The sequence below is a fragment of the Leptosomus discolor genome, chromosome 11 (genome assembly GCF_034619465.1).
Source record: "Leptosomus discolor isolate bLepDis1 chromosome 11, bLepDis1.hap2, whole genome shotgun sequence".
NCBI lineage: Eukaryota > Metazoa > Chordata > Aves > Leptosomiformes > Leptosomidae > Leptosomus > Leptosomus discolor.
The window spans coordinates 23,968,370-23,989,510 of NC_141401.1; the positions used below are offsets into that span (position 1 = coordinate 23,968,370).

General features: G+C 40.0%; 2 protein-coding genes across 4 annotated transcripts in view; one reads left to right on the forward strand and one right to left on the reverse strand.

Annotated features, from left to right (window-relative positions):
- The window catches only part of ENTREP2 (endosomal transmembrane epsin interactor 2), a 143,037-nt gene extending 129,593 nt beyond the window's left edge, over window positions 1–13,444 (forward strand). For both annotated transcript variants that reach the window (XM_086471728.1, XM_086471729.1), the window contains 5 exons: window positions 2,704–2,779; window positions 5,373–5,963; window positions 10,123–10,197; window positions 10,902–11,230; window positions 13,259–13,444. In XM_086471728.1, coding sequence (XP_086327854.1) covers window positions 2,704–2,779; window positions 5,373–5,963; window positions 10,123–10,197; window positions 10,902–11,230; window positions 13,259–13,444 — 1,257 coding nt within the window. The remainder of the gene's footprint in view (window positions 1–2,703; window positions 2,780–5,372; window positions 5,964–10,122; window positions 10,198–10,901; window positions 11,231–13,258) is intronic.
- A 2,730-nt stretch (window positions 13,445–16,174) lies between these two features.
- The window catches only part of APBA2 (amyloid beta precursor protein binding family A member 2), a 43,313-nt gene continuing 38,346 nt past the window's right edge, over window positions 16,175–21,141 (reverse strand). For both annotated transcript variants that reach the window (XM_009952333.2, XM_009952326.2), the window contains 2 exons: window positions 17,478–17,618; window positions 16,175–16,246 (listed from right to left, as the gene is read on the reverse strand). In XM_009952333.2, coding sequence (XP_009950635.1) covers window positions 16,175–16,246; window positions 17,478–17,618 — 213 coding nt within the window. The remainder of the gene's footprint in view (window positions 16,247–17,477; window positions 17,619–21,141) is intronic.

The window sequence follows — 21,141 nt, forward strand, 5'->3', positions numbered from 1 at the left end:
CTGTGCGTGTAAATTTGTCCCATCTATTTGTCATGTTGTTGGGATTTGGTCATGAGGTTTGTTGTGGGTTTTTTATTTATTTCCAGCGGTTGTAATTAGGAAAAAAACCTATAATGTAATACAGCCTGCAGTATATAAGCAAGCATCCAGAAGTCAAGCTGAGAGGCCTTGTGCATTGGTTCACATAGTAAGGAGTCACCTTGAAGAATGTTATCTTGTTCATGCAACCCCCTGTCTTTAGCTATGTCGCTGCAGGGTTTTCAGCCTCTGCAGGAGCCTCTGAGATTGAGGCAGAGCCTGAGAAGGGCTGTGATGTGTGGTAGCTGAGCTTTCGTGTCTGTCGAAATTCCAAGGGTTGTGAGAGACTGATTACAAATCTCATTGCCTGGAAGAGTGTGCTGAGAACAATTCCTCTCTGCAGTTTCCCTTGGTAAAACATGACTCCTTACCCTAGGTCAGATGAAGGACTCTCAATATTAAAACCTAACTGTAAGGTAGAATAGTTTGTCTCCTGCCCATGTTGGAATACACCTTGGGTCTATGGTGTGTTCTATGTGAGCTCTGTCCCAACAAGATGTCAAAGCAGAGTACTGAGAGCTGCTCTGTGGCTTGTGGCGAATGGACAGAGTTGTGTTATTCTCAGGTCAAAAAATTCTGTCAGTGCTATAATTGCTTCCTTTGGCAAACTAAGCAGAGAATTAAAAAAACCAAAACTGATGGAACTGTTGTAATCTAGAAATGTTCGTGTAATAGGAAACTAAGGTATGTAAATATAATGTATGTATTTCTTCTGCCTACAAAATAGTGTGGGTTTTTTGAGAGATGCAATACTTTGATTTCAAGAACTGTTAAGCCAGCTTTTTTCACAAGCCTTAAGTTTGCTTTATATGCTGAGTAATAATGTCGTTGTTGTTTAAGTTTACTAGATCAAAGCTGCAGGTGGTTCTGGTTTTCAGTAGTACAGGTTTGCCAAAACCTCAGCCTTGCATATAACTCATTTTATAGGTGCTAGACAATGTCCCTACAGCTGCCAGGTGACTGGGAGAATGTAAAAGGTCAATAAATGTTTCACACAAATATTCAGCAGATATTTCCCTGTCAATGATTAAGAATTTATGAAACCCCCTAGATTTAAAAAGAGCCCCTAGATTTTTTAGAAGAAACAAACATTATATTATTTCTTCCAAAATGTAGTCAGACTGACTGAGTTTTCTCCAGCAACAGAGAGCATTTGAGAACACTAATTACTTTTCCAGTTAGTTCCAGCAGTTCCACAGTTAGTTCCCAGGAATAGTCTGCAACCTGGAGTGACACCACTATTTCATTTTTTTTTACCACAGATGCAATATTCTGCTTTATTAAAGAAATATTCTTTAAGAAATTTCCAACCAAATTGTTTAAAAATACGTGATTTCACTTCTGCTTCCCAGTCCTCTATCCATCTGTCGCTGAATTAAAAGTATTTCTGGTACTGCTTGTTTATAGAGTTGTATTTGCTAACCTTTAGACTTTAAATCACTTTAAAAACTAAATTTGTATCAAAGTTTCCTGATCACTCGATCATAGTGAGCTCTGGATGGATGGAGGGATAGACAGATATAAAAAAATGATTAATGAGCACAGTAAGTTATGTGTATGTATGTGTGCAATAAGCTACACTGGCATGTGCACTGGACGCTCTTTCCTTAATAGCTTCACAGTAATAGTGTCACATTCACTTGACAAAAAGGTTTTCACAGAGGTGAGAGATGGTTATTTCTAGACTCTGTCACCAGCCATAAGCTTTTACTAGTTAATTGTGGCCCTACAGACAGGACCAGATATGAAGCTTTCTGCTAAAGATGGTATCAATCTCATTCCCTTTGATTTTATATTTTTCTCGTTTATTGTTACCAGCTGTTTATTGGAATCGTTTTTTTAATAATCATGATCCCAAAGAACTGCTAAAAATCTAAGATTGGCAACACGGTCCAATACAAAGTGTATTAAAATCAGTAGAAAGAAAATTTCATATATTTCAGTGTTAATGGATCAAGTCCAGTCCTGTATTTTGTTCACATGATTCTCAAAAGTGAGGAGAAGTTACCCACTTAGATCCCTCCTTCTAGAAAACATGTGAGTGCGAGCATTAGCTCCTTTCAGGAGTCTGTGACAGGTTGGAGAGCACCCTGCATCGGCCACCTTGGATGGCAGTGATGTTGTAGGGCTTAAAAATACGGTCGATGTGAACATCTCGGCAGATAACCAAAGGAAAGTACTGCTTTTCTGCTTTTTTTTTTATGGTTTCTGTCGTTCTCTGACCTGTTTTAGGGTGATAAAATGTGGTGGGGAAAGAAGCATAACATGGAAAAATGCAGACTGTAGAAAAAGATTGCTTGTAATAAACCCATTTGTTTTAAGCATGCAGACATTAAGTTTTGTAACGTGGGCCTGCAGCCCCGGCTGCCTGTGAAGTCAAGATGAACTTAGCTTGTAGATTTTGGAAAAATGAAAAGTTGCTTTAAGCATGTTGCTTTGGCCTGCATTTGTTCCTGACCCAAAGACATTTTAAAATACTGTAACTTTAAATAGCTTTCAGTCTGAATAACAGCCTATGTGATCGTTAATTCACGTTGTCATGTGTGGTCTGAAGATCATCAGCACTATGCTTTGTTTGGTAAATTGCAGATTAACGTGCTGTTTCATGAAACAACTTTCATTTAGGTCACTGGTGCTGATCAGCAAGTATCCGAATCAAGCCTGGGTGAGAGGAACATGACCCTGGACTTCAGCACACAAGGTGATCATAGCATTGTGTTTGTCTGCCTGAGAAAGACATAGTAGGTTTTATGAGTGGACTCTTCCTTCTCTTCTGCCCTTCCCAATGGAGAAAGAAAGATTTGCTTTCAGATTGTTCATGGCAAGAAGAAACTTTTCAGTCATAAACTGATGTGGCTGGAAATGTAGAGGAGAGCTTTGCTCAACAAAGCATGCTCTATAAAGCCCTTTGAGGCAGATATGGCAACTGACCTTTCTCTTTGAAGAGTTATGCTCTTAACTGGCAGTTTGTTTCTGTGTTGGGTTCGTGTCTGGCATGGGCTTAAACCACGACAGTTTCTCATTGTCAGCAGCCATGGGTGCCTTCCTGACAGTCCGCCCGCCTTCTCCGTATAGTAGTCTCCAGCGTGGCTTCCAGAAGCCTGGATAGGAAGCTGGCTGCCCGAGGCGTAGATGCCGTGACAGCAGGCAGATGAGCAGCAGCACAGAGCCGCTTTGGTTACAGTTTAAAAGTTACTAGAATCAGCCTCCTTACCGCATCTGCTGCTGTGGAGGGCTCTAAACATTATAGCCTCAGGCGATCGTGAGATGTTGAGCAGTTTGTATAAAATAATTATTTTAGTAAAACTTCGGTTAAATACTTGCTCCACATCGTATCGTATTAATGAAGAGACTGGCAGGTGTTCTCAGTTACACGCATGGGCAGAGCCGTCCACAAACTGGCACCAGTCCTCTCTCGCCCGGCATCCAAAACGGGACTCACAGCCGAACAGGTTAGTGAGGAGCGTCTCTCCTGTGAGGTAGGATTTCAGTTTCCAGAGCCACCAGGGGTCACCTTTAACTACTGCTAAATACTAATCTATTTTTTAATAAAATTTGTGTGACAACTGCAACGGTGTGTGACAACTGAAGGTGATTACTTCTGAAGTGCTGCTGTTAACAGGGGTTGTGGCTACTAAGCTAGTCCCTGAAGTTCATAAGTACCTTTGGACTTCACATCCACATATGAAAGTCTAAATTTTAAGGCCAGTGCTAGAGTTTTGACTATTGGGAAGCAGTGGACCCGCTCTTAAGCCAGGGTTTTGACATTACACTTTGTGCTGTGTGCACATGAAAGGGAACGAGGAAGGTCCTAGGGCATGTTTTATTCGTGTAAAATCAGTGTAAAACCAGAGAGAGTTTGGACAGTGAGGAACTGTGCTCTGAAGACAGGCACAAACTGGATGCTTACATTTAACCATACAAACTTTATAGATATTTCAAAGTCAGGGTTAAGGGAATATATTGCAAGGAGTCATGTAACTAGGTAAAAAATGTTTAAGGAGTCATCACAAATATAAACAGTCCAATAAACCACTGCAGCTTTGCACCTAACACATAATAAATGATGTATATTCTGCATTTTTAACATAATGTATATGTATGGTTGTATTTCCATTATTGATTATTATGTTCTTTTTGGCAATGTTACAATTGCCTTCTGAGTCTTACAAATTTATTTCCTGGAAGCCCCAAAATAAAATAGTTGTTGCGATTCATTTTATGTAAGTTGATGTCCTTCATGAAATCCAGCCACATGAATATTTGATTTTAATTTTGATAGTTCATTTCCCTATACTGTAGAAAGCTTTCTGCTTGCTAGACCCCAGAACATGGGAGCACTTGACAAATGTTCTATTTTTCTATTTCTGAACAAAGCAGTTAAAATACATTTGTCTCATCAATATGGTTAGCAACAGCTGTTAGGCAGAAAAGGGCATCAGAGGCTGCTGAGCTGAGTAGAATTGTGTGATTTGTATTTTGTAAATATTTTTATTTTGGATGCAGGACTTTAAGAAATTCCAGTCTGTTAGGGGAAAAGTGTTGTCTATATTATTGGAGCCTGCAGACTGGATTATCTAGTTTTATTTTATTTTTTGCCTTCATGTTGGGAATAATGCAGAACCAAAGACTTGTTTTCATATAAGGGGCCATTTTCATCCATAATATGTTTGGAGACATGACGATCTCAGTTTTTCGTATGAAGGGCTTCAAAGACGATGTGACCTTGCATAGAATGTTTAGCTTCTGTCTGAAGTGTCACATCTTTTGTGTGCCAGAGATGTCATCTGCTGGTGAATTCTCATTTGTAGAGAACTTAGACACATGCTCCAGGGAAATAATGATTGATTAGAAACTGTTAGGCGCAAAGCTAATATTGACAGTAGTGATAGGTTTAAAAATGATCAGAGCCATGTTTCTTCAGCACTTGTGTAAAGTTTTACTTTTTTATGACAGGCAATCTCTCACTGTGTAGCAGACCAGTAGTGAAAGAACTGTTCCTGTCCGAATGTAGTTACAGATAATACTTTGGTATCAGTGCTCAAGCTTATTAGATGAGGAAAATACTCGAGGACAGCACAAATTGTGCTGAAGGGCACTAGAAACACGGAAATTACTTCAGTCCTCTTTGCTTTGGCATTCTGTCATCTGAAAGCTTTTGAGTTAATTATTGATGTACTTTGCAATTACTAAATTTAAATCAGTATATTGAAAACAGGGCCGGGGGGGGGGGGGGGGGGGAGGAATGGGAGAGGGACAAGAAGTTCTTTTTCTCTGAATCTCTTGTTTTGCAGTTTCTGCTGAGAGCACCTCTTTGATGGTCTCTGAGGCTGTTGATATCCCAGACCGTAGCTACTCCTCTGAGGATCTTTGTTCGCTGGAAGTTCAAGGATCTCTCCGTTCTGTAGATCTTTCTTCCTACTGTACAACCCCCAAAGGGGCTACGGACCAGAGCTGCAGCACTCTTGATTACAGCGCCCACTGCAGGTTCCACAGAACTCACTCAGAGGGTTTTCGGGATGAGGATGACAGTTCCCACAGCCGAGTCTCTACAGACGGGTCTCAAGGCCAGGAAAAGAACTGTGCCCGTGGCAGGTCCTTGGACTGTTCCTCAGAGAATTTCAGCCCCTCAGAAAGAGAACTGCAGAGTTCTGCTCAAGAGAGCAATGCCATGCCACCTTTGAAGCAAAAGAAAATCTGCTATGCAGACTTCAGCCAGCCTCCTGTCCCTTCCCAGACCTCTCCCTGCTTTGGGCCCACAAATACTTCACCATATGCAAGCAGCCAGGAGAATTCTGTCCAGCAGCACCCCATTACGAAATACCGAATTTCAAACATAGTCCGGTCAACTAGTGACCCCGTATCGTGTTCGTCTTATACAGAAGGTAGGTGTAGCACCACGAGGCTGATGGAGCGTGGAACAAATGAGTGGTGTGTGATTTATGCAGCAACTGGTACTTCTGGAAATTACATTAAACGTTCCAATGAGAGTTGACTTATGTGTGAAGGCTCTCGTTCTAGGCGCACTTTCTAGATTTGAAATTTTTTAAGAATGGAAATGGGAAGAGGAACAGAGTGAAATTAATTTTGGCTTTTCTGAATTATAGCAGCCTTTCTGCACTGCTCAGAAAACCATCTCTTGAGTAGATGCTTCTGCCTCTCTATGACTGTTATATTGAGAAGCTAAACTCAGAAGTGGAATGGTAGCTGGGGTCTGTTTAGGAAACAATTAACGGAGCTGTTGTGCTTGTAATACAGCAGGTTGTGCTTCCTGAAGGTGACACTGACAGTATTGGTGCATGTCAGAGGCAGTCAGAGTGTGACTGAGTAGTGCCAAGTTATTTATGGTGAAAAGTTTTAAAGGGCAGAGAAAGGAAAGACGAGGCCCACAACAAGATGACAAATGAAAAGGAAAGCTTTTGACTGTCGTGGACAAGCAACTTGTGCTACAAATCTCCATTGAGACAAGTAGGGAAGAAGAGAGGAGATGTTTTGTTAGCTGAACATTGTATCTTCATCAAAATCTGCTTGTTAGTGGAAAAATGTATGATTTAGAAGAGAATGGCTGAATCAAATCATAGCAGGAATATAGAACTGTCTAAACCATTTGAAAAGTGCAGTTTTACAGAAGGAAGTAAGCTGTTCAGAGAGATTCAAAGGGGTAAGCTGGAGAAGTGGTTTGAAAGTAAAGATTAAAAGCTTTGTAAGATGTCATAGATTGGGCTGTTACAGATGGGTTCACTGGGCTGCTTTCTAAGGGATTTAGAGGAAGAATCATCGGACTAGCTCAAAACAAAAGTAGACAAAATGCTGGAGTAACTGGTTTCATTTAGGAAGATAGTGTGTTGGATCTATTAGACTTTTTGCATCATTATTTATGTGAATTTCAGAGACCTCATACTTAGCTCAATAATTGAATGTCTTTCACCTTTAGAAATCTAGCCTCAGCACCCTGTCCAGGAAAAGTGAATCTTTAATCTAGAAGTCTGCATTTGTTTTATGAAATTTACTCTACTAGGATATACATGCTATGAAGCTGCTGTGCAGACAGTAAGTAGGAATTGCTAAATCCTTTCTACTGTGCCAAAGACAAGAACAGCCCTTTCTCTTCTGGGTCCCACTCTGCAAGCTTTCAATATTGTGCTCCCTACACTCTCTGAGTAGTGTTTGAGAGAGAGGTTGCTGTAGGCAGCTGTATCAATGTGTTCTAGCTGACTGCCGGGACACCTGGTGCAACAGCTGCTCTGCCTTCATTTTTAACGTGTCCTAAAAATATCCATCATCTTTTCTGGAGAAGTGGCATTATGGGAATTACTTTGACTAATTTCCAGGTTCTTAGCCCTACAAGAGTTGAGGGACATGGGTTGAACTTACTGAGATGTAAGTGGGCCTAGCAAAGATTGTCATAAAGGAGGAGAGCTGGTTCTGGAGATGCTGATACACACACAGCGGAGGGTGGAGCAAGAGAAGTAACTTGGAGGGAGTGTGATTGTGCTGACCTGTTTTGCCGTTCTTTTGTTGCCTACAGAAGACTCTTTAAAATTAAATCTTTAAGAGGAGTAGTTGAGTCTAGATGTGCGAGGGTTTCATTTTTATGTTTGGCAAACTACAGTTTTCACAACTTCAGATCACTTCCCCTTCCTCAAAGTTTTGTGAACTTTATTTGGAAATCATCCACCACAGGTTAGAAGCAGCACAATTCTAGTAACATGTACCGGCTGCTTGTAGCAGCCCTGAAGCTTATTTTTCCTAAGCTGTGACACACAGCTGAAGTTCTTTATAGTCTTTATAACTTTAAAAAGGCATTTGATCTAGATTTTTTTCATGACTGGCTATTGGTATTCACTGCAGAATTTTAAAATACATCCATACAGTTGAACAACAGGCAGAGGTAAAGGGAACCGACTGAGCTCCATCAGCTAACCAACCCAGAAGAAAAAGTGTTTAGGTTTTTTTAAGCAACATACACTTATTTTTTTTTTAAACTATCCTGGAGTGGACAAACTGATCCAATCAACTGACCATGTGAAAGTCAGAGCTGTAACTGTGTGCTGTTAATAGTAATAACTCATGCAAGAGACACACTGCAGATTTTGGAGAACTGAGAGGTGGGGGAGCTTCAGGCATGTTCACAAGTGGGAAAGTACAGCGGAATGGTTAGTGGGGTTTGGTTTTATCTTAGGACCTGGTCTTCCTACTTTAAGAAAAATTATTGATTTATCTTCTGATTAACCTCCCTATACAAGTCAATGTGAAGAGATTTAGAAGGACAACCTTGAAATTCACTGTGTGTTTTGCTAGATGGGTCTGGAATGTTACTGTGATTGCACTGGACTTGGTTTGGAACATAAATGATTTGTCACAGGGGTGTTGGACATGTGCAACAGCACAGTGACACAACAGCAATGACATCTGATAAATTAGTAATTTGGGAATTTTAACACTGACATAAAACTCTGGGCTTTTAGGTCAATAAAACACAATTCATGTGCTTCAAGCACATCCTCACATGATGGGGTCTTCACAGTATATATAGTCAGTAATTCTCTCGTTAATCCTTTAATGCTGAAAGTGAGCTTCTTTATTTGTTTTATCTGTCATTCCCAATAGAGAAATTACAGATGAAAGTGTAGTTTAATAAGTGCCTTTATGGTCGCTGTGTAGTCCCTGGACAATGCAAGTATGGTGGGTTCACATATATCGTCTCTGTAAGTATTAGTTCCCTCTTAAAAAAAAATTACTTGTAAATGAGTAGTTTGCACATTTTTGTATCTTTTCCCTGTAAAGTTTATCACACCAAAAGAGGACAAAATCAACTTCTAGCAGTGATGTTTGTTACAATAAACTTAATTTGTACTCAAATATGATAGGCTATGTGGCTCTATCAGTGAAGTGCCTGAGTGATTGTCGTAGTGTCTGTGTTCCAGATAATTCGGGATAATGTCTAGTGGTGTAGTTTGACTGTGCCACAAGGACATTGAGCAGTATAATAACGGAGGAGAAGACAAAACCTCTGAAATGTCTCCTCTTAATAAGCATGCCATGATTCATGTGTTGCAGTACTTCAGCATAGTAAAGCAAATTAAAGACAGAATAGAAGCTGTCTCTCTTAATTTCTTACGGATTTTCTGTGTTTATAGCATCTTACCTTTGTTTGCCTTCATTAATTATTCACTCTACCAGGGAAGATTATATGAGCTTTTCACTATTAACTTTCCCTGAAGATATGGAAGGAAACCTCTTCTAATCTACCTAGAGGTTTGAAACAGTTTAGTTTTAGGTCTTGGAAACAGATGTAAACAGCCTTAGCATAAATGTGAAGGTTTAGTCCATCTTGACTGTCACAAGCTTGAAATCAAAATGACTGCAGTGGCAATTACTGTACAGTGTGAGCTTGTCATCATTGATCCTTGTGCTGGCGTCCCAGAAACTGTCATTAGAAGGCAACTGTGTCCAGAGCGGTTTGTAGATGCTCTGTTACCACTTGTTATTGATTGGATCATCAGGAACCATAATGGTCACCTACCCATTAATTTAAGCAGTGGTGGATAGCATTTATCCTGCAAAGAATGAGAATCTATGAAAAAAAGGAGGTAGAAATATGAATAAAATGCTGGTTTTGTAGAAATAAGAGGGATTAATCTTCCTTGGTTTTTCCCATTTTCTGAGATAAACTCTGTCTACCAAGGAACTACAGGAAGGTCTGAGGTCTGCCCTTAGCAGGGAGCTTTCTGTACCTTCGGTACTTAGGCCTGAAATATTTGGGATGACAGCTGTATGACAGAGAGGAAACTATCAAGCACGAACCAAATCTTTCTATTTGTATTTATTAAATAATTAAATAAATTAAATAAACAGCTTATAGGACATTTCTGCATATAGTAGCTTCTCTTTTTGAATGGACATTTCCAAAGTAGTCTTTTTTCTGAGTAGTTTCATTCTGTAAAGGAGATAATAAAAGATTCCAATGTATTTGTCCTTGCTCTGGTGAGGGGATAGCAGAGGCTGATTGTGCTCTTTCTGTCTCTCTCTCTTTGGTTAAAGGTAGGAATTGTGCCTGGACTCCTCTATGTAGCCAACGTCAAGATGCAGGATTATCTCCAGCTATGTTAGAAACAGGTGAGGATCAGTTTTCTAAAGCAGGATCATAGGGGTTTCCTTCTTTGGCTTTAAAAATCATTAAAAGCTTCTGAGAAAGAAGCTGTAGAAAATTCAGGGCAGAAAAATCCCTTACTAACAGCATACATACATGATATACAATGCTGAGGGAACCAGCATGAAGTGAAAATAAATGAGCAAAACCAAATGCTGCAAATTGAGTCTTCTGTTTTAGTTGAGCATTTTTGCTTTCTCTCTCTTTCATACTAATCTCTCTTGTAGTATTCACTGCCTGCAATTTTCGAGGCCTAGAAATAAGCAGATGAGGATAAAGTTCGGGTGGGGGGCTGGGCCTAAAACATTACACGTTATGTACATAACACTGAGTAGCTGGTGTTTCACCTGACCATTAATGTCACCTGAAGTCCCTGAAAGCAGAGATAACAAAAATGTCTGTGATTTATAAAGTGTTTTCATTACCCCCTCATCCTAAATGCAGTCATCCTTGGTCACGGGAAAGAGTCTTACTCTTGAGCCCTGGTTAAAATGACCCATTTTGCGGCGTTGCCTTGATTGCATGTTTTTGTTACTCCTCAGACAAAACAGACATTTTATGACAAAGTAAAAAATTTCGTGACAATTTTTTTTTTGCCTTTTTTTTTTTCTTTTTTGCTTTTCTTTTTTTTAACTATTACTTTAAAGATCTTCTTCCCCCCCTTTTTTAGTTCCTGTTTCTGATTCTCATATGGCTGCCTCTGCTTGTCAGCATTCTTTGAGCAGTTTCCTACCAACTGGAAAACAGAGGGATTCAAGGAAAATTGATCTACACCTAAAGCCAAAGGCTTTGCACACAGTCTCAAAAGAGCGACCACATTCTTTAGTGGACCTTAAGGCCTATAAAGACACAAAAATCTTAGTGGCAAAGTTTTTGGAACATTCAAACTGTAATCTCCCTCCAGAAGTACGTCATGTAGTGAACAGCATACGATCAGTAATAAAATCTGATGAGAGACACATGGAAGAAGCCATCTTCAGTGCCAATATTATAGACCAGGTAGGCCATTTCTGTTCTAAAGAGTTGTTCAACTGTGATAGATATCCACCTTATTTTAAATGTTTTTACAGTTTTATGTACCTCAGACAATTCCTACAGAAGTTCTTTGATAGCAACATGGCATCAGTAAGTTTATGGGCAGCAATGCATTTTACACTGAAGCACCTATAAATACATTTAAAACGCTTCAGCTGGACCCAGTAATGTCCTCGGAGATCTACAGGGAACTGATGTACACGTTGATAATCACCCACTCTTATTTCCAACGTCCTTCTGCACCCGTGACTGTTCCGCACATGAATTTGTGTTTGTATCCGGAGATGCACAGAACTGACTTGGATCTGTTGTTTTTCCAGACCCAGGTATCAGTACAGCATAAGCTCCTAGCTGAAAAGAACGGGCAGATACACAAGCAAGGCCACGATCTATCAAAACAGACCAGTGCAGTTACCCGTACTCCTGGCTAGAAGAATGATAATGACCCTTGCTATTTTTAAGAAAAAGAATTGAGAAACTGCTTTTCCAAATGAAGGAATAATGCTGCTTCTCATCTCGAGCTGGGAAAAAAGCAGACACAAGGCTTGGAAGGAATCCTTTAAAACAAGGGAATTAGTAGTGGCACCAACTTCCGTTATCTAATGCATGTTTAATAAGAGATGTTTTTTGCAGTCCAAAAGAGGATGACTCACCCCTTGCTAGTACTGTTATCAGAATGATAGCTCTAGGAATGAAGTTCCTTGTCTGTGGCCAGATTTGAAAAGCAGAATGCTCTCAGCACTGACTAACTGCGTTCAGGTTGCCTGTAGGGTTTCCACAGAGCTGGACCGACAATTAAGGTTACACCCTTGGGGACTGTTTCCCTTCCCCCCCCCCGCTTCTGAGAAACTGTAGTTTCTGTGGGTTTAGTCTGCTGATCCCTATGTGGGGGAAACTGGCCAGGTATTAAAACGAGATGTAATCACACTGAAACAGCGTGCGAGATAGTTTGATATGGAGCAGGAACACACAGCATTTAATACAGCTTGCTGCAGGTTAGTTTTGCTGCTGATGACGTAGAACAAAGCAGTAGCACTGTATCAGTTACCTCTCTAGTCACATGGTAGAAGAGCAGTACTATCATGACATACTTAATAGAGTGTCAGTATGGAATTAAATTTTAACAGGTTTTATTGCTTTACAAAATTTATAGGTCATCAAATAAATCCTCAACGTTAGAAAGTTGCAAACAATTTTCTTCAAATGAAAAAAAAAATTTCTCACAAAACAAAGCAGTATAGAAAACTTCTGAGTGTTTATCTAGATCATAAAACCAGAAACCAATGGCCCAATTTTCATCCTGCCTGGATTTCTTAGATCCAGGGAGACATAGTTTTTTTTCACAATAAAGCAAGAATTTTAGTAGGTTTGTTTTCCAGTCAAAAAACATAATTAATTAGTGAAAAAGCAGGGCATCCCAGCAATCTACTTAAGAAGTCACAGAATTTTGTGTAAAATAGCTGTATAATTCCAATTTGTGAAGTAGCTTGACAGTTCTGTTAACACCAAGATGTTTGTTTACCAGGCTGGCAAGGTTTTAGTTCTCTTCCAGCCTCAGCAAAGCTAGTGTAGCACCTCTTTCTCCAAAAACAGATGAGTTTCATTTGCTCCAAAATTCTATTTGTCAATTATAAAGCAGAGCTGCTGCCTTTTCCCCAGGTCACCTTTTCATTTGTATAGAGAGAAGCACACACGTGTTTGCCCCATTGTAGCTGCACCACTGAAGTCCCAATCTGAGGCCTGATGCCTTTCAAGGCTGACGGTACCTTCCAGCAGGTAGCACTTGGCCCTGACCGGTTGTAAGGGTAGGAGAAGCAGGAGGGTCTCTGGATGGCTGCATAAACACACACCTCCTCGGGGAGGGTTCCATTGTTAGGTAACTGAAATGAAGTATTATTTAGGACTGAACCTTTCAAATGAAAACATTTCTTAGCCCGTTTTCCCATTTGTTTGTGGTTTTTTTTCCTTCTCCATTCCTGCCCTTTTGAACAGGTGATTACAAGTTCCCAGCAGAATGTGAATACCTCTAGAAAGCGACTTCAAGAAGATCTTCATCTTCAGAGCTGTGGTGCTCTGAGCTCTCCAGTTGCCTTCTTACGTCAGTCCCACATCACTCGCAGTTTAGAGCGGGACAGGCCTCACAGTTTAATCGGAGTCTGCCGGGAGACCATCCTTTGATAGTACTCACAGGTATGTGATTCCAGCAAAGAGAATTAAGGAAGAAACCAGGACTGGGAGAAGTACCAGTAGCAGATGACTTAACAAGGAAAAAGTGTCTTCCTTTGGAATTCCACTTTTTTCCAACAGCAGGAGGAGAACGCCTGTTTTTCTGAATGTAAATTTCAGCCCTGATTTTTGCAAAATTTTAACTGACTTATTAGTAAAGTCATAACAAATGTTTTCCCAACCAGAAACGCGTTTATTTCACTGTACGTACAGAAATGCTACTGGTGCTGCATTTCTTAAAAACCATTGCAAAACCACCAGAGACCGGCTGTACAACTTAAAAGTTGTATTAATTTAATGTACCTCAAAGTGTTTTAACTATGATCAGTGTTTTAATAAAAAAGTATTTCTGGACTTTGCTTTTTCAACAACTGATTTGGATAGAAACATAAAGGTGATCCGTACGCACGTACAGTGCTACTTCTAATCCATCTGCCCAGTCTCCCTCATGCCGGGCTGACTGCTCTGTCCTGGGGCAATGGCCCCTGCCCCCCTATGCTGCCTTTTTCAATTGCATTAACGCCTGCGGTGTGGTTTATTTTGGTTTGTTCTGAGTGCTCCCGAGTTTATTACGGAGCAGCGTGTGCTGTTGAAAACTGACAGGTCAGTACTCTGCGAATTGTGACCAAAAGAAGCATTAGGGAAGAAGTCTGAAATTCTGCATTTCCAAAACATATTTCACAAACTTTTTACAGATGCCAACTGATAGGGGAAGTTAGATGAATTTTTATCTAGCAGAGCCTTGAACGTTTTTTCTAAAAGAATTGTTACTCCAATTAGTAGTTTTGACAACTGTATTACTAAAACACATCCTCATGATTCTGCTGCATTTATGATTTATTTAACATTGCTCTTAAAAAAAAAAAAAAAAAAGAAGAAAAAAGTATCATTGACACTGATTTGATTACCAGCATAAACACAGGTCTGCCCACAACGTCTTCCAGTGCAAGCTTCATCCTGGCTCCCTCAGAGGAAACTGGAAAGGCCTTAAACAAAAGGTTCTCATAAAGAACCTACCACAGGTTGACGTTTCAGGGTTTTAATTTTTTTGTAGCACTGCTTGTCAGTAGCGTTAGTTTCCATTTGAGGTTTAATCATATACTGGTTTCATGTGTGTCATTCTGAGCTGGGCAGACACCCTGTGAAAAGGTCACAAAGGAATGTAGCTGAAGATGGGTAGTTTAAAGTTTACAGAATCATCCATTTTAATGTATTTTAATTATAGCATGCTTCTGTATTGATGTGAAGTTACAGTGACATCCAGTGGCAACAAGGTATGCTGATTGAAAGCATCTACTTTCAAGATAATAACGATACACAAATTCCTAATTCAAGAGATAAATTTTTTTAAAAAAAATAATCTGTGACCTTTGCAACTGCACTTAGATGAAGAATTAAGTGATCTTCTACTTGGATTTTTTACTACGTAAACTTACACAACAAACAAAATATGCAATCTTCCTTTATTATTTCAGATTTATTAGTGATAGTAGGTTAATTCTTTCCTAAGGTCAGTTGCATGCAACACACTACTCCTTGAAGTACAGTCATCTAAAGCTCTTTAGTCACTGCATGGTAAGGCTTCTTAAGTCACAGTGTATTTTCTTCCAGGCCTTGGCCAAAAAAAAAAAAATCTAGACAAAAAAATACACCAATTAACATTTATCGCATTAGGAATACAACTTTACTACTAGGTTTTTTATCTACACACATTCTAATACTGCTGATGGTGCTAGGTTATTTGTCAAAAACATTTACATTCAGAACACATTGCCTTAGGAATAAGAATGCTTTATAAAAGACAGAAACAGGTAAGCATGGCTTTCCCATTTTGAGCTAATATAAACAAAAAAGGTAATATGCAAAGATCAAAGAAAAAAACCCCAGCCCAACACATACATTACACAACCTGTGCAATAAGTTATCCATGAAATCACTCTGTTAAATCATAAAAATCACAAGCATTAAAAATAAATATGTATCTAAATAAATATTTTGATTTTAATCTTGTGGCAATTATTCTTTATTTAGCATATGAAACACTTGTTACATGTTTATGTTCACACCTTGCCAAAGAGGTTACACTTGTCATAACAATACCAAGCACTACAGTGGTTTTCTTTACATTAGAGTCTAAAAGTTTTAACTGCACACATTCCTTTCCACTGAAATACCATCTGTTCGGCACCAGTTTTAAAGTCACGCAAAGCCATCAGTACTGGACCACTTTATGGGACTGGGATTTTTTTTCTTTTTAGATTGAGGCAGCCATAGCTTTCTCTAACTGCTTCTCTGCCATTTTCTGCAGTCTCATTCATCAAATATTCACATTCACCGTGTTATCAAACAAGACAGACATACATACATCACTCCACATCAAGGTTACAAATAAATATGTTTTAAGTTTTATGAGAAAAGAGTTTAGAAGATGTTGCAAAATACTTAAATGTTTTACAAAGATTTTTGTCAGTGATTATTGTCCTTGACCATCCTTCTCATCACTTTTTGGCAAGGAAATAAAAAGGAAGGAGAGAAAAGGCAGAGACACCTGTCTGTTCCTTGTTTCGGAGTCCTCAGGTCAGCTTTAAAGCCTTTCATTCGTACAAAATACAAAATTCTCTTCAGCTACGAGGGCCTCAGCTTTGATGGGTCGTTTCGTTACTTGGCTGCAAGAGGCACGTGCTAGATGTATAGGGGTGTCTCTTGCCCAGTTAGGAGCCTGAACATGGCTGCTGGCATCGTCTTCATGTGGATCTGTCAATTGATTGACACAGAAATTAGCAGCATTGTTACTAGTTTAAAGTAATCCGTAAGGCCCAAGGTGTCCCCCCACCCCGGGGCGTAAGTGCACTTGCTGGCCTGGTTTCTGTAGATGAGAAGGTGACTGAAGTTTCTAGTTCAACGTTCTCCAGTTCTGACAGGCTGGTTTGCTGTCTTTGCTTTTCTGTTGGTTTTTTGTTTGGTTTTTGTTTTTGTTTTTAAGTGACAACAGGATGCAACATTATATAGCTTAAAAAGACACGTAAACACTTTCTGCTGTTACTCCCTAATCCAATTACAGCCCGTAAAAAAGCAGCAGCACAAACCTCTGAAAAGTCTTTCTGCTGTTCTGGCATTAACTGACCTTAGGTTTTTCTTCTGTCTTCCTTCCCTGCGGGAGCGTCACTTCAAATGTGTTTTCTGCTAATTGGAGTATGATCCTCTGAACACCAAACGTGGACTTCCTGATATTTAAATGCCCATCAAGAGCTTAGTGAACAGGTTCTCTCCTGGCTAGTGCATTTAAGTTCTGTCTACAAGGAGTACTGTGATAAGGGTCTGAGGGGTTTTACAGACCAACACGATTAAAGGCGTCAGAGTTGTATTGGAGCTGTAGTAACAGCTCTTCAGTACCTATCGGACAACGCAAGAGGAACGAAGGTGAACTTCACTAACTGATAACACAGACCCTCACCAGCCATATGCTGCCTTCATATCTTGGTCTCTTCATGATGAAATAAAAAAAGTTTCATGCTGTCCTCAATACATTTAGTGAGATGCAAAGAGATACCGTAAAGGCATGGAGGTTCTATTGAAATCTACAGCTTTGTGCCTACGTGCACGTCCTCTCTATTATTTTTCAAGTATAATTTTCCACAGGAAAACAAGTTATCTTGGATTTTTGCCAAAGGAACTAGTGGAGGATCTGGCCAGGGTTGTGTATGATACTACCTGCAAATTCAGTAGGGGTTTTTGACTGATAAACTGGAGTATCTTGTTCATTCCTTGCCGATTTCTTTAAAAGTACTGGAGAGAGATGTCTTAACTTAATCCCAAGGTAAGTTGGAAATGTTCGGTGGAAATGAAATAATGCATTAATTGTTTGTTTAGTGCTCAACTCCAGTTTGCTGAGGTGGTGGTTTTAATACTATGTTAAGACACTCTTTTCAACTGAAACAGTCTTTCAATGGTTTTAATTCCTTGATAAAGTATTTCATTTTCTTACCTCTCCCACTGAGTTAGACAACGCTTGAACTATCTTCTCGTGAGCAGTAGCAACAACGCTTTGTCCATTGATCTCAATAATACGATGTCCTACTCTGACCCCGCCCCGCTCAGCTATTCCACCTCGCATCAAGCTGCAAATCTGCCAAGAGAAAGCAAAGTTTATTAAAGTTTAGCAACACCGTAATGTAGCAGTTACTAGGATTTAATACATAATAGCAAGTGGTGACACCCTAAGGATTCCAGAAGATACTTGTGGAAAGTATTAAGCAATACTGTGAGTTTTTCAGTGTTGGTTTGTGTTGGTTTTTTTGTGTTTGGTTTTGGGTCGTGTGTCGTCGTCGTCCCCCCCCGCCCCCCCCAAATCTAAAGATTACGACTTTTACTTTCATTCGCATGGGCTAGGAACATAGAGATAGCCAACACAGTGATACAGGTTGCAGCCCTGCAAAAGTGGCGTTGGGGGGAAGAGAGAAGTTTTATGTACTGTTGGGATAGGGGAAGAAAGGGATTTTTAAATATTTCTGACCATGCTGCTTGGACTCTTTCTGCAAACTCCCCCATTATTCCTTGTGAATAATGGGAAATATAAAAAGTACTAGAGTAAAAATTAATCTACAACAGCAATTTTTTTCACATACATGGAAAAAAAAACTGACATAAAGCTTAATCCTTAAGCCTGCGCAAATGCTAGTTTAGGCTGAAGGAAAGGATGATGCCGTACAGACATGCGATATTGAAAGCTGGCAATCTGTCCGAAGGGTCACAAAGATAGAAGGACATAAGGGAAGATCTATCTCAAAGATATAAGGAAAAAAAAATTATGATGAGGGTGCTGAAGCACCGGAACAGGCTGCCCAGAGGAGTTGTGGCTGCCCCCTCCCTGGCAGTGCTCAAGGCCAGGCTGGATGGGGGTGGGAGCCACCTGGTCTGGTGGGAGGTGTCCCTGCCCGTGGCAGGGGGTTGGACTGGATGATCTTTAAGGTCCCTTCCAACCCAAACCATTCTATGACTCTATGAAATGTCCAAATTCTGTTTCTTTTTACAGGCTGTTCTCAGCACAGTGAAGTATGACAACTTGTTTCCCGTCTGCAGGTTGGAAAAGGGCACTCTGCTCTCCGGAGCCACTGCTTTGCTCCATGTTTTACAGTGCTGCTGGCCATAGGGACCTTAGGATGAAGGCGGCAAGTCAGGCCACTGTTTCAACTGGCAGCTGCAGGTACCAGTAAAGACCTAGGCACAAGTTTTGACTTTTACATCCCCTATAATAGAGGAATAATTCTACAAAAAGAGTTATGTTTGCCAGTGAGTTGCAGCAGATGCTAGCATTTAAAATTATTCTGAGGTTGCAACACGCGTGGTGTACAGGCAGAAAAAATATCTCAATCCAGTATGGGGAATTTAAAAGAACGTTTCCTCCTCAGCAACAGTATCTGTGCTGCGACAGGGCCCTCCGTGACAGACTAGACAACTATATATTAGATAGAAGTTGTTGGTAAATTATTTCAGAAGACGAAGCTCATGCAGCACATAAGGCAGATAATGCATAGCTTGAAATCTCTGGAACTGAGCAGAGCTTAGCAGTGCTGAGATTTACCTTTTGTTTAGTGAGAAACACCTGTTCTTGGAGGAAAAGAAACAAGTGCTAGAGCATCCAGTGATGGCTGTTTCTGCAGCTACTGTCACGGGTTAGAATCATATGCCAAGAATTATTATTTGCTGAGATCGGGTAATTTGCTCAGAGCTAAATACAAGTATGATATAATGTGGCTTGGGTCCCAGTGAGTTTGCAATCTAATTCAGAAACATAGTTTGTGGGGAGATGGCCAAGCTGGAATATACTGAAGGTGAAACATTGTCTGTGGTTGACCACAATCTTTTCTGTATGACACTAGCAGTTTCCTTTAAATTCCTCCTCGCAAATAACAATGCTCTGAAAAATGAAATCCCTTCTTACTCAAAGTTCAGGTTGTCTGATATGGGGAGCGAAAATACACAGTTATTCTTTGTTTATAAAAGGCCTTTCTCAGCCTTCCAAAAAAAAACTTTCTCCTCAGACTTGTCTTCTACCACGCTATAAGTAAGTCCTTAGCGGCTGAGTTTTACCTACTGTGGTTCATAAAGTATTTCTGATGGACTTTTATGGACAGAGGCACCATCAGGACCCTTCACAGAATTGTGCCTTGAATTTTAGTCATGTACAATATCTTGTTTGGCAAGTAGTCGACCTTCTAATCATACAGCTGATAAGACAGGCTGTATTATGTAGATTTTTTTACAGAAAGCTTCTCAGTTCAACTCACTGTTACAGTAGCAGTTTGCTCCTTGCTGTTGGGGATTGAATGCAGCAACATGAAAAAACAAAAAGCAGAATATGCCAAAAGAAACCCTGTAAATATCTTTTTCACAGTAGAAAATACGAGGCAGTACAGCCAGCTGAAATAAAAGCTTTCAGAGCAAATGGAAATGTGACCTTTCACCCACTGGCATAAAGGAAAGATAATGGCTTGCCTATCTATACAGAGCACCTTCCATTGTGCGGCTCTCAAAGCACTCCTAATGCCATCAGTGAATTTCTTCTAACGCCTCAGACATAGGAAGCACTCTCTTATCTTCACTCAAGAACGTGATCCCTCTCCAGGGAAGGGAGTCGGCTTCCTTTTGGTGAGCATTAACTATTTTAATGAGGTAGAAAGAGAAAGACACAGAGCCCAAGTGGCTCTGCCTAGCCTCACAGAGCCTGTTCAGCTAGAGACAGAGCGCAGATGCACAGAAATACACTGTACTGACAGCACACACCGAGGGGGCTCCTGTATTTGCAAGTGGCTGACTCAAAGCAGCCTTAAGGCTTTTGTCTCCAGCCAGTGCAGCTATGGCAGCTTGGGCTGGCAAGTTTAAGCTCAGCAGTACCACTAAGGAAATAGGATTCTGTTCAGCCAGGATTGTTTAGCCTGCTATACTTGTTTACGTGGTGACAGCTGTAACATTACGAAATAAAGCATGACAGGTCTGGATCGCGTTGTAAGCAAAAGCCTGTACTCTTATTTGCTGTGTAAACTGAAGAAAAAAAAAAGATTAAAAAAAGAAAGAAGAAAGGTGTAAGCCATACTGGTTCAATCTATTCAGCTGTTACAGATTCTGCAATGCCTTAGACAAAGCTGCAGCATCAGGTGTGAAACTTCAGTAGCTTCACAATCTGTTTGATTGCATCTGCCTGTTGAGTAGCACAACATGAAGGACAGACCAGTGCAAGGCAAACTGTTTGTCTGTGTCAATGCCTTAAATATAACCTATTAAGCAGGTTCCTTGTCATCTCCTGTGTTACTCTGTTTAAACCCTGTATATTTTTTCTCCAGACAGTTTAAATAAATATAAGCAAAGGCAAGTAAGAAAGAATAAACTGTCCGTTCTGTTAAGTTTTAGCTAGTTTTACTGTATCTTTAGATAGAATTGTGCTAGGCTAGGGATGGGGTAGATACACTTCGCAGAGAAGATGTCTGAGATCTAGACTGAAATGTGGTGCATTATAAGCAGTAAAAATACAACTGGTAATACAGATTTTTTTCATAATATAGGAAACAAGATAATGATGTGATATGAAAGGACCATTTGTATTTAAATATTGTAATTTTAAAAGAGGTGTACCATAATGACTTCCAGAAGGT